The following is a 12,664-nucleotide window of genomic DNA, read 5'->3' as shown; positions in this document are numbered from 1 at the left end:
GGTATTTGATAATAAGAAGACAGCTAAACTTAAAATGTTCTGGAACTAAGAAAAGTTTTATCGTGAATTTTTGACATAGACAGGTACATTGTTTTTCCTCCTTCACAAAATGAATTTCTTTATAGTTTCTTAATGAAAGAAATAAACTTATTTAGTGATTTCCCTTTTTATAACAGCTAACAAATGTACAACTTCATTACTTCCCTAGGAAAGATTTAATGGTGGTACATGTCTTTCCATCCATCTTTTTTGGCTAGAAATCTTAGAATGAGAAGGATTGTCTTCGGTGGTGCTTTTATCTTATTCTGCCTCTTAGGTGGTAAGTCATTAAGAAAACATAAATCAAAAAAGAGGAAAAATTACTCAAGAAATTGCAGAATTACAATATAAGTGGAGGGTGGCCTTAAATAAAGTACCAAAGGTCCTTAAAACAAAGCCTGAGTAAACCCTTAAATAACAATGAGCTAACGTTTATTCAGCATTTACTATATGCCAGGTACTTGTCTAAATATTTTATTTGTATTAATGCACTGAATCCACATGACAATCCTATGAGTTAAATGCTTTTATTTCCCATTTTATACATGAGTAAACTGAGCTGGTAGATGGTGGCCCACATGTTGCTATTATTATCATTAAGCTGGAACTAATCAACCTAGGCAGGAAGCCCTTATAAATATGACCCAAAAAATAAATTAGACCAAATAAGCATAGACAAGGCTCTCCCAGCACTTTTTCTATGTGCTCATCACCACCAACTATAATATTCCTTCATTTATAAAAGAACCACATAACAGAGAGCTTTCAATCCCTTTTACAGAATTCCTAAGGCCCTTCAAATTAGGTAGATGTTCATGAAGGTAATATCTCCAAACAGGCATGTTTAAGCACATGGGAATTCTCCTTCCCAATGAAATGGTAATATGGTTAATGAAGATGGCTGCTCTATGCTGAACCCAGGGGTTAACAGGGCAGGGTTTCTTAGAGTCAGAAGATTTAATGTACATATGAGTCACCTGGGGATCTTGTTAAAATGTACAATCTGATTCAGCAGGTCAGGTGTAGGGCCTGAGAGTCTGCATTTCCAACAAGCTTCAAGTGATGCCAATGCTGTTGGTCTGGAGACCACATGTCAGTAGGAAAAATCCAAAAGATATCCCAGAGGTAAATAAAATTCTAATACTGAGACTTAGAGACTTTTGGTACCTAATACTGGGATCACCATCTCAACTGCCTCAAGTGTTTGGTCAGATAATATAAATGGGGGGGGGGGGGGGCGGATCACCCAGTAACAAAACCAGAGGAGGGCAGCCAGTACCCAGCTGACATGGAGAAAGGAGAGCCGAACAATGCCAAATCTGATTCTTCAGGAGAAGCCAGATATTCAGGTTTGCAGGAAAACTCTCCCAACTTTTAAATGTTAACATTGTGAAAGCAGTATGCAAGTTAAACCGACCAGGTCTAGCCCCTGGACCACTTGTTTGTAGTCTCTGCTTCCCACACTACCCTCAATACTACATACAATGCGCAATAGAGTTTTCATTACCCCTTGCAGAAGGGGCAGGAGCAAACTCAAACTGCTTGGGTCTCTGCTGCATTTTAAGTCTTTACACTTCTCTTCTGTAAAGAATGTGGAAGGGAACATAGGAATAGATGAAAAATTTCAAGAGAACATCTTCCCTGTCTTGGATATCATGAAAAAAATGACTCAGGCAGGAGATTGCATTAATTTTGTTGAATACACAGGGAAGATGTGAGGGTAAAAGAAGAAAATTCAGCATAAAGAGAAATTTTGAAGTAAGGAGTGTCCATGAAGTAAGGGATGGTCATTTTAAAAAGATCACCATCATCATGATTTATAATGTTTAAATAATTACATATATATTTATAATATGCATTTGAGTAATTAAATACAGTCTGTTAGATTTTCCCCACAATAAGATCATGAAGTAGAATAGGATACTTCAGAATTAATCATGTGAGGAGACTATTAATTTAACATAAAACCTGAAACTTTAAATTTCGTTGTCAAATTGGAATGTACCATATGTTAGTTATATTAATAAAACCAACAATAAATTTTCAGACAAAAAGACTGGAAGAAAGGAAATGGATCTGTGAACGTATTTATAAGTGTTCATGCAATGGGACATATACAGTCAGCAGAAAGACCTAAAAGTTAAGGCATCGCTTTCAGCTGTAGTAAAGAATGTCAGGGCCAAGATTTTAGGGAGAAGGCTGTGGATATTGGGTGTGGAATCAGAAGGAAGAAGGACCATCTGAGAGGGAAAGAAAGAAACTAGAGCAGATCTCATCCAGGAACACAGTCCAGGGGCCTTAGGCATGGCAGAGAAAGATCTGGCATCATATAAGCTCTCCACTGGGGGGGGGGGGGGGCACTGGCACCAAGGTCTGAGCTGTGTAGTAGATCACTAAGGACAAGTTATGAATTGAGAAATCACGAGTCCAGGAGGAAAACTCCCTTAGGCATGACTTGAAGAAGCAAGCAGCCCTAGTATTCTGGGCAGGAGACTGACCCTGAATCTTGGAAGAGTCAAAATCTCCAGCAACAAGAAGGTGACATCAGAGGGTTTGGGATACACAAAGGTAGGCAACTTCAGTGACATGGTGTGCTTGCTAAAAGCAAGGGGTTTGGATTTCAACAGACCTCTTTCAACTCCTGTCTCCACCACTGGAGTGAGCTACTTAAAATCTTAAGGCCTCAGTTTTCTTTTACGTGAAATGTGGGCAACTATGATACCTGCCTGAAAGATTTATTGTGGGAAATGTAGATTGTTTAGCAGAATCCTTGGCATAAGCTTAGTTCTTTAAAATATATTTGCTGGTTGATCATTGATTATGGATTGAAATTCTGTCATGCTCAATGAGAAAACCAATGTGATATTTCCAAAATATCTTTAGATGAGTTTGAAGCTGGGGAGAATAGTCAACAGAGGTTAATTAGCCTCATCAGCCAGACTATTTTCTATTAAAAGTGATCTCTTCTAATCCCCAATATGTCGGAGATATAAAATACATTGCACAAAATGTTTAGTAAACTCTTCTTTAGAGTTAACTAGTGAATAGGAGTGGAACAGCAATGGTTTTCATATATTAGAAGATTGGAACTATGAACTTTAAGACAAATTTCAGCTCAATTTCAGAAGAATTCTTTAACAGTCTGCACTGGTTTAATCATGATGAGCTCTCCATCACTAGCCAAGGCCGCCTATAGGGGTTATTATAAAGGAGATTCCTGAATTCAACAGAACCAGTGGTTCTCAAAAACTGGTCCAGACATCTACATTCAGATCACACGCCCTCCACTGTTTCTGGATATCTAAAGTACGGATTCCTGGGCCCCACCTCTTATTGATTCTAACTCAGGTTCTGTGGAGGCTGTGGAAATCTGTGTTCATTTTAACTGCTTAAGTGAATCTGATGCATAGTCAGATTTGGAAAGTGATCTTCCAGTTAATGTCTTCCAATCTTATCTACGTTGACCAAGGTCAAAAATCTCTGGGCTATTTCTACATAACCAAAATAAATAACACTTTTAAGCCACTGAGTTTGCGTATTGAAGATTACCAATACGTAAATATTAATCAAAAAACCATAAATACAGAGAACCTACTATATATAATGTTCTTCCTTAGACATGGAAATGAAGACCTAACAGTGGATATATGGCTGAAATTAAATATTCTGGCTAAATAACTTTGGTTTGATTTAATTAGGCTCTGAGAAACTGAATACATTTTAACCAACTAACTTGTTTAGCCCACCTGGCTTCATTTTTTTATTAGTATCAGTTCAGAGTGCTTCCAGTTCTTTAATGTAGCATATGTTATGAAATTTCCCCTATTAAATTCTCCAAATAAAAATATTTTAAATTTATGTGACTTTTTAGAATCAATTTATAAAATATTGCATACTTTTTAAAGTTGAAAATCATTGCTTTATTTTTGGATTTCTCTTTTCTCTCTGTCTTTTTTTCTGGCTCTGGTGTCCATCTCTAGTTTTCCCTTATTTTTTCTGTCCTGTATTTGGAGGTGTTGGAGGTGTGATTTGTAGATCATGCAACCTCTCAATCCCCTTCCATGGATGTCTTTTGGACTTTGGAACCTGCAGAACAAAACCTGGACAGTATTGTATAAAAGAGGTCCATATTAAAGGTAAGTCATAACACTTTAAAAACATTTAACTAAAATAAGCACAGGAAAACTCCTTATGTAAGAGCAAACATTCACTGAGCATTTACTACATGCTATACTAAGGGCTTTACCTAGATTACATCACACCAATAAATCAATGATATGAGCTGGATCTTGTCGCTATTCCCAAAGATAAGAAATCTGAGGCATAGAAAGATTAAGAAATTTGCATGATGTTACACAGTTAAGGAGTGTTGTAGTCTAATTCAAATGTGAGTACTTCAGAGCACACATTTCTAAAGAAATCTATATACTGCCTCATTCACACCATTCACATCCTCACAAAAAATTAATACATAATTTCCCTCGAAGTGCAGGGCTCTGTGTAATCACACAGGTTTAATGCCCAGGAAGCTGGCCTTGTCCACATGGATTAAAGAGAGAAACATAAAAATCCAAATGAAGAAAACATTAGAAGAAAATATTGAAGAACATATTTTAAGCTTGAAAGAGAGGAGGCCTCCTTAACATCCAAAAGACAAAAATCATAAAGGAAATGATAAATTTGAATATATCAGTATTTTAAAATTTATGAAATGAATGATAACCCCAAAACTATAAAAGATAAGGAAAAAACTGGGCAAAAATAATTGGGAAATAACAAGAAAATATTAATATCTACCCAGAATAAAGAACTTCTAAAAAACTCATTTTTTAAAAGGCCAACAACAGTAATCAAGACAGTATGGTACTGGCACAAAAACAGAAATATAGATCAATGGAACAGGATAGAAAGCCCAGAGATAAACCCACGCACATATGGTCACCTTATCTTTGACAAAGGAGGCAGAAATATACAGTGGAGAAAGGACAGCCTATTCAATAAGTGGTGCTGGGAAAACTGGACAGCTACATGTAAAAGTATGAGATTAGATCACTCCCTAACACCATACACAAAAATAAGCTCAAAATGGATTAAAGACCTAAATGTAAGGCCAGAAACTATCAAACTCTTAGAGGAAAACATAGGCAGAACACTCTATGACATAAATCACAGCAAGATCCTTTTTGACCCACCTCCTAGAGAAATGGAAATAAAAACAAAAGTAAACAAATGGGACCTAATGAAACTTAAAAGCTTTTGCGCAGCAAAGGAAACCATAAAGAAGACCAAAAGACAACCCTCAGAATGGGAGAAAATATTTGCAAATGAAGCAACTGACAAAGGATTAATCTCCAAAATTTATAAGCAGCTCATGCAGCTTAATAACAAAAGAACAAACAACCCAATCCAAAAATGGGCAGAAGACCTAAATAGACATTTCTCCAAAGAAGATATACAGAGTGCCAACAAACACATGAAAGAATGCTCAACATCACTAATCATTAGAGAAATGCAAATCAAAACTACAATGAGATATCATCTCACACCAGTCAGAATGGCCATCATCAAAAAATCTAGAAACAATAAATGCTGGAGAGGGTGTGGAGAAAAGGGAACCCTCTTACACTGTTGGTGGGAATGTAAATTGATACAGCCACTGTGGAGAACAGTATGGAGGTTCCTTAAAAAGCTACAAATAGAACTACCATATGACCCAGCAATCCCACTACTGGGCATATACCCTGAGAAAACCATAATTCAAAAAGAGTCATGTACCAAAATGTTCATTGCAGCTCTATTTACAATAGCCCAGAGATGGAAACAACCTAAGTGTCCATCATCAGATGAATGGATAAAGAAGATGTGGCACATATATACAATGAAATATTACTCATCCATAAAAAGAGACGAAAATGAGCTATTTGTAATGAGGTGGATAGACCTAGAGTCTGTCATACAGAGTGAAGTAAGTCAGAAAGAGAGAGACAAATACCGTATGCTAACACATATATATGGAATTTAAGAAAAAAAAAAATGTCATGAAAAACCTAGGGGTGAAACAGGAATAAAGACACAGACCTACTAGAGAATGGACTTGAGGCTATGGGGAGGGGGAAGGGTAAACGGTGACAAAGCAATAAAGAGGCATGGACATGTATACACTACCAAACGTAAGGTAGATAGCTAGTGGGAAGCAGCCGCATAGCACAGGGAGATCAGCTCGGTGCTTTGTGACCGCCTGGAGGGGTGGGATAGGGAGGGTGGGAGGGAGGGTGACGCAAGCAGGAAGAGATATGGGAACATATGTATATATATAACTGATTCATTTTGTTGTGAAGCTGAAACTAACATACCATTGTAAAGCAATTATGCTCCAATAAAGATGTTTAAAAAAAAAAAAAAAAAAAAGGCCAACAACCAAAAACAAACAAACACACTTGTTAAAGACATAGAAAGGCAATTTTCAGAAGAGGAGATATAAATGACTTAACCTAAAAACATAAAAAGCAGCTCAACCCATCAGTAAATATCAAAGAAATGCAAACTACAGAAATAATATTTTTAACCCATCAGATTGCTAAAAATTATGAGTTTTATAATATCAAGGGTTGTGACAATATGGGAAAATGGGAACTCTCATACATTTTCTAATGACAGTTTAGATTGGTTTGACTTTTTTAAAGACAATTTGTGAATTTCAGTTAAAATTTTAAATGAGCACAGTTGTCTACAAAGCAATTTATTTCCTGGCATCTACTTCAGAGAAATACTTACATGTAACACAAAAAGGCATGTATCAAGGTTATCACTGCAGCATTATGTTTAATAGTAAAGTAATGGAAATGATCTAAATGTTTGTCTATAGGTGTTAAACTATGATATATTCAGACCATGGATTGCTATGTAATACTTAGAATGAACCAGATCCTTTTGTTAACATGAAAAAAATCTTTAAAACGTTGTTGAGCAGAAAAAAAGTCAGTTGCAAAACAGTACATATAGTATGCCACTTATGTATAAAAATCCACAAAGCAAAACTCTAAATTTCTCTATGGAAATGGAAGCAGAGAAAAAAAATTAGAGGAAATCAAAGTCAGTTGGGAGAGAGGAAGAAAATTTGGGGTCATGTCTGCTGGGGTTTTGGTTTTAAGAGGGTTACTTGAGCTTTGTTCAACCTATGTCCGCTCTCTGAGCCCCAAGTTCCCTCTGACTCTCACCCATACCAGTCAAGAACCCTTTCCTTATTGAAGAGGCAAGGGGCCAAGCCCCCCTGGAGCCATGAAATGTTAGCTCTCAGTGATTTCTCTTCCTGAAGGTGGACAGATAGCCATCTAGTCAACTTACCATAAAAACTCTGCACATAAGAAAGAGCTTGGAAGCTTATACAGCAAAATCTTGACAATAGCTCTTGGTTGGCTCAAGGACCTAGAATAACTACAATGTTGTGGGAAGAGCAGTTTCCTAACATGACAAGTCTGCCACTGCATGCTGATGCAAAATAAATACCACTGGAACTTAGGCTTGATGGTTTTACCAATAGTTTGTCAACACTATTGACATTTTGGCAGGATAATTCTTTGTTATACAGGGATATTTTGTGTATTGTAGGATATTTAGCACACTGCTGGCCTATACCCACTACATCCCAGTAATATCTTCCAAGTTGCAGCAACAAAAATGTTTATGGGCATTATCTAATGTCCTGGGGTTGGGGAGCAAAATCGCCCACAGTTGAAAGGCTACTGTTTTCTCAAGTTTCCAACTATGTTTTGCTGCCTTTAGAGAATTGCTCATTTGTGTTCTCCCCCATACAATTGAAACTGGGAATGCTAAGATTACAGGACATTGTTGTCACTTATTTTGCACTTTTGTGTATTGTCCACATTTTCCACAGTGAACATGCATTACTACTTGTAATTGGGGGAAAATTAAATGAGATCTACAACACACCTCCATTCCTAAAAAGCACTTACACATCTAAATGACCCTTCTGTGGATTCAGCCCTTTGAATACCTCATGACCTGGTAAAACTGGGGGATGATTATTAGGGAGTTTCTAAAAAGCTAACATTTCAAAAATTTCTACACAGAAACTGGCAATTGCATAGCTTTATGAACTGAGTTTGAAAGCTATTTTGCTTTACAATTTCAAAGCTTTTGTATTGCAATGCACGCAACTAGAATAACTTTAGGTGGGAGTTCTTAAAAGGCAAGATGATTGTATCCTGGTAGACCTAGAGTTTTTGCTTTGTTTTCCTTTGTCTTTGTTTTTTTAACCTGTTAGTTATCTGAAGCAACTGAGGCCGGGTAGGTTGTACCTGCCAAGGGATTCATCTACCATGACCTCTTGTTTCCCCCAGATGGAATTCAATGGTATTCAGTTCAAGGCTGCACAGAGAGCCAAGACGAGTGCTTCAAGAGAATCGTGACAACTTATGAAATTCAGTCTACTCACTGCTGCCATCGTCCTTTGTGCAATTTCTGATCCAGGGGCCCATATCCAAATTGCTTGACTGATCAGTCAATCTCAGAGCCTGAACTCGTCATCCCAAGACAGCAGCTACCATCAGTCAGCTTTCTGCAAAAGTCTCAGACCTGCAGGTTGTAGGAGTTATTGTCTGAAACCAGTTTGGGCTTTCAAGATGCCCAGTTTCTCAGCCACCAGTCCTAACTCATCTCAGAAACATCCTTTCCAGCACAATCTTTCTCTTCTCTTTTTTATTTCCCCTTTCAATGATTTCAAAGCTACAAAGAAGTAAAAACGTGAGTGACTCTCTGAGTCAAATTATACATATCATCTCTAGTTCACTAATTTTCCTAAATATTTCCATATTGCAAAATACAGTTTCAAATTAATTGTATCACAAGATACCAAGTGACATGAAAGGGTTCATTTGGTTTCCAAAGCAAACTGCCTTGCTCTTTCAGGGCAATTTATTGTACTGGAGAAACTGATTTAACAAACACTGCAGGAAAAATAAGCCAGGAATTAGCAAACCAGGCCTGTAAGAACTACGAACCCAAACGGCAAAGGGCTCGAGAAGGTGTGAGGGTTGGTACTTATTTTTCCCATCTGTGTTAGGATTTGGCAAAATACTGGATTTCCATACTTTAACCACGCCTTCGTGCTTTGGCTAATCTAGTTTTGGCAGATCAAGCATTTCAACGGAAGCAGGGAAATGGATTTCCATCCACAAGGAATTTTAAAGAGTTATGAATATACTCTGAACTACATTTCACATTTTTTAATGTGCCACATATTCAATTATTCTCATTCAATGCCTTACTTTTGCAACTTCAAGATTGTTGTGTTTTAAAATTTAAAGTTGTTTTTCTCTGTATTTCTAGGAGTTTGAGAAATTCAAATGGTAAGTAATAAATCTCAATAAAAACTTTTTTATTATTTTTTCACAGAACCTAGGACAACATCCTACACACAGTGGACTTTCAGCAAATGCTTTTCTATAAACTTTGAAGTAAAACAAGCATTTTAAAAAAGCCCAAGGAGACTAGACATTTTCCTCCACACTCATTTTACCCATGTTCCTTAGACCACATTTCTGAAACTACAAAAAAAAAAAGTTTCTTCATCCTGAGATTTAAATACATTTGCTACTATTCTATCACTCTATGCATCAGCTACATTGGTAAACAGTGGTTATCCTAAATCAGTGAACTTCATTGAGATTCTACTTCTATTTTTCTTGTTTTTTAAATGTAACTAATGTTATTACCCAATATATTGGAGGAAACAAATGACAAGATCAGATCATCAGTGACTAACTCCAGGAAGCTTTGCAAGCTTAACTCACAATCCAAGTGATGTAGTGAGAAGAGAACTACGTTGTTTGCTTTTTTGATATTGAGCTGCATGAGCTGTTTGTATATTTTGGAGATTAATCTCTGTCAGTCGCATCGTTTACAAATATGTTCTCCCATTCTGTGGTTTGTCTTTTCATTTTGTTTATGGTTTCCTTTGCTGTGCAAAAGCTTTTAAGTTTAATTAGGTCCCATTTGTTTATTTTTGTTTTTATTTTCATTACTCTAGGAGGTAGATCCAAAAAGATATTGCTGCAATTTATGTCAAAGAGTATTCTGCCTAAAAAAAGAACTAGGAAGCGGGGTGCTGGTATTTTGTGTCACTAATTAGCTGGTAACCTTGGCAAGTCAATTTGGTCTTCCTGCACCTCATTCTCCTCATGGGTAAGATGAAGAAGATTGGATCACATGATCTCTCAGATCCCTTCAAGTTCTAACATTAAAGGCATATCTCAGAGATATTGTGGATTCGGTTCCAGACTGCCACTAATGCAAATATTGCAATTTAGAGAGTCACATAAATTTTTTGGTTTCCCAGTGCGTATAAAAGTTATGTTTACACTATACTGTGGTCTATTAAGTGTACAATAACATTATGTCTAAAAAAAATGTACACACCTTAATTAAAAAATACTTTATTGCCAAAAAATGCTAACCATCATCTGAGCCTTCAGCAAGTCATAATCTTTTTGCTGGTAGAGGAACTTGCCTCCATGCTGACGGCTGCTGACTGATCGCGGTGGTGGCTGCTGAAGGTTGGGGTGGGCTGAGGCAATTTCTAAAATAAGACAACAATGAAGTTTCTGCATGAATTGACTCTTCCTTTCACAAAAGATTTCTCTGCAGCATACAATGCTGTTTGATAGCATTTTACCCACAGTGGAACTTCTTTCAAAATTGGAGTCAATCGTCTCAAACTCTTCCACTGCTTTATCAATTAAGTTTATGTAATATTCTAAATACTTTGTTGTCATTTCAACAATCTTCACCAGGAGTAGTTTCCAACCCAAGAAACCACTTTCTTTGCTCATCCAAGAAGCAACTCCTCATTCATTAAAGTTTTATCATGAGATTGCAGCAATTCAGTCATCTTCAGGCTCCACTTCTAAATCTAATTCTCTTGCTACTTTCACTACATCTGCCGTTACTTCCTCTACTTAAGTCTTGAGCCCCTCCAAGTCATCCATGAGGTTGGGATGAACTTCTTCCAAACTTCTACTGATGTCAATATTTTGACCTCTTTCCATGAATCATAAATGTTCTTAATGGCATCTAGAATGGTGAATCCTTTCCAGAAGATTTTCAATTGACTTTTCCCAGATCGATTAAAGGAATCACTATCTATGGCAGCTATAGCCTTATGAAACATTATCTATTTCTTAAATAATAATACTTGAAAGTTGAAATTACTCCTTGACCCATGGGCTACAGAATTGATGTTGTGTTAACAGGCATGAAAACAACATTAATCTCACTGTACCTCTCTATCAGAATTCTTGGGTGACAAGGTACATTGTCAATGAACAGTGAATAGTAATATACTATTTTGAAAGGAATCTTTTATTGAGCAGTAGGTCCACAGTGGGCTTAAAATATTAAGTTACCCATGTTGTAAACAGATGTGCTGTCAGGCTTTGTTGTTCCAGTCACAGGGCACAGGCATACTAGATTGAGCATAATTCTTAAGGGCCCTAGGATTTTCAAAATGGTAAATAAGCATTGGCTTCAACCTCAAATCACCAGCTGCATTATCCCCTAACAAGAGAGTCAGCCTGTCCTTTGAAGCTTTGAAGCCAGGTATTGACTTCTCCTCTCTAGCTATGAAAGTCCTAGATGGCATCTTCTTCCAATAGAAGGCTGTATCATCTACATTGACAATCTGTTGTTTTGTGTAGCCACCTTCATTAATTATCTTAGTTAGATCTTCTGGATAACTTGCTGCAGCTTCTACATGCTCTTGCTGCTTCATCTTGCACTTTTATGTTATGGAGGTAGCTTCTTTCCTTAAACCTCATGAACAAGCCTCTGCCAGCTCCAAACTGTTCTGAAGCTTCCTCACCTCTCTCAGCCTTCATAGAACTGAAGAGAGTTAGGGGCTTGCTCTGGATTAGACTTTGGCTTAAGGGAATGTTATGGCTGGTTTCCTCTTCTATTCAGGACACTAAAACTTTCTCCGTATCAGCAGTAAGGCTGTTTTACTTTCTTATCATTCGTGTGTTCACTGGAGGAGCAATTTTAATTTGCTTCAAGAACTTTTCCTTTGCCTTCACAACTTGTCTGTTTGATGCAAGAGACCTAGCTTTCAGCCTCTTGGCTTTTGACATGCCTTCCTCACTAAGCTAATCATTTCTAGTTTTTGATTTAAAGTGAGAGACATGCAACTTCTCCTTTCACTTGAACACTTAGAGGCCAGTGTAGGGTTACTAACTGGCCTAATTTCAAGATTTTTGTGTCTCAGGGAATAGGGAGGCCCAAGGAGTGGGAGAGAGATGAGGGAATAGCTGGTCAGTGGAGCAGTCGGAATACACACAACATCTGTCAGTTAAGTTCACCCGTCTTAAATGGATGTGGTTTGTGGCATCCAGAACAATTATAATAGTAACATCAAAGATTACTGATCACAGATCACCATAACAAATATAATAATAATGCAAAAGTTTGAAATATTGCAAGAATTACCAAAATATGGCACAGAGACACGAAGTGAGCAAATGCTGTTGGATAAATGGCACTGACAGACGCTCAACACAGGGTTGTCACAAACCTTCAACTTGTACAAAACACAATGCTGTGAAGCAAAATAAAG

General features: G+C 37.1%; 1 protein-coding gene across 1 annotated transcript; it reads left to right on the top strand.

The window, feature by feature from the left end:
• The first annotated feature begins 206 nt into the window (after positions 1 to 206).
• C6H9orf57 (chromosome 6 C9orf57 homolog) lies at positions 207 to 8,729 on the top strand. The gene is made up of 3 exons (XM_049710784.1): positions 207 to 319; positions 4,020 to 4,175; positions 8,400 to 8,729. The coding sequence occupies exons 1-3, from the start codon at positions 229 to 231 to the stop codon at positions 8,522 to 8,524; spliced, it is 372 nt and encodes a 123-aa protein (XP_049566741.1). The 5' UTR covers positions 207 to 228; the 3' UTR covers positions 8,525 to 8,729.
• Positions 8,730 to 12,664: the final 3,935 nt, after the last annotated feature.

This window comes from Orcinus orca, chromosome 6, assembly GCF_937001465.1.
Source record: "Orcinus orca chromosome 6, mOrcOrc1.1, whole genome shotgun sequence".
Classification (NCBI taxonomy): Eukaryota; Metazoa; Chordata; class Mammalia; order Artiodactyla; family Delphinidae; genus Orcinus; species Orcinus orca.
Note: the sequence above shows the minus strand (reverse complement) of the source record. Positions and strands in the feature narration are given on the sequence as shown.

Bases quoted from the DNA above. Each gene is read 5' to 3' on its own strand.
- C6H9orf57 (XM_049710784.1), top strand. From the start codon at position 229: ATGTCTTTCCATCCATCTTTTTTGGCTAGAAATCTTAGAATGAGAAGG. The intron at 320-4,019 runs GTAAGTCATTAA...GTCCATCTCTAG, and splicing joins CTTATTCTGCCTCTTAGGTG to TTTTCCCTTATTTTTTCTGT. The intron at 4,176-8,399 runs GTAAGTCATAAC...TGTTTCCCCCAG, and splicing joins AAAAGAGGTCCATATTAAAG to ATGGAATTCAATGGTATTCA.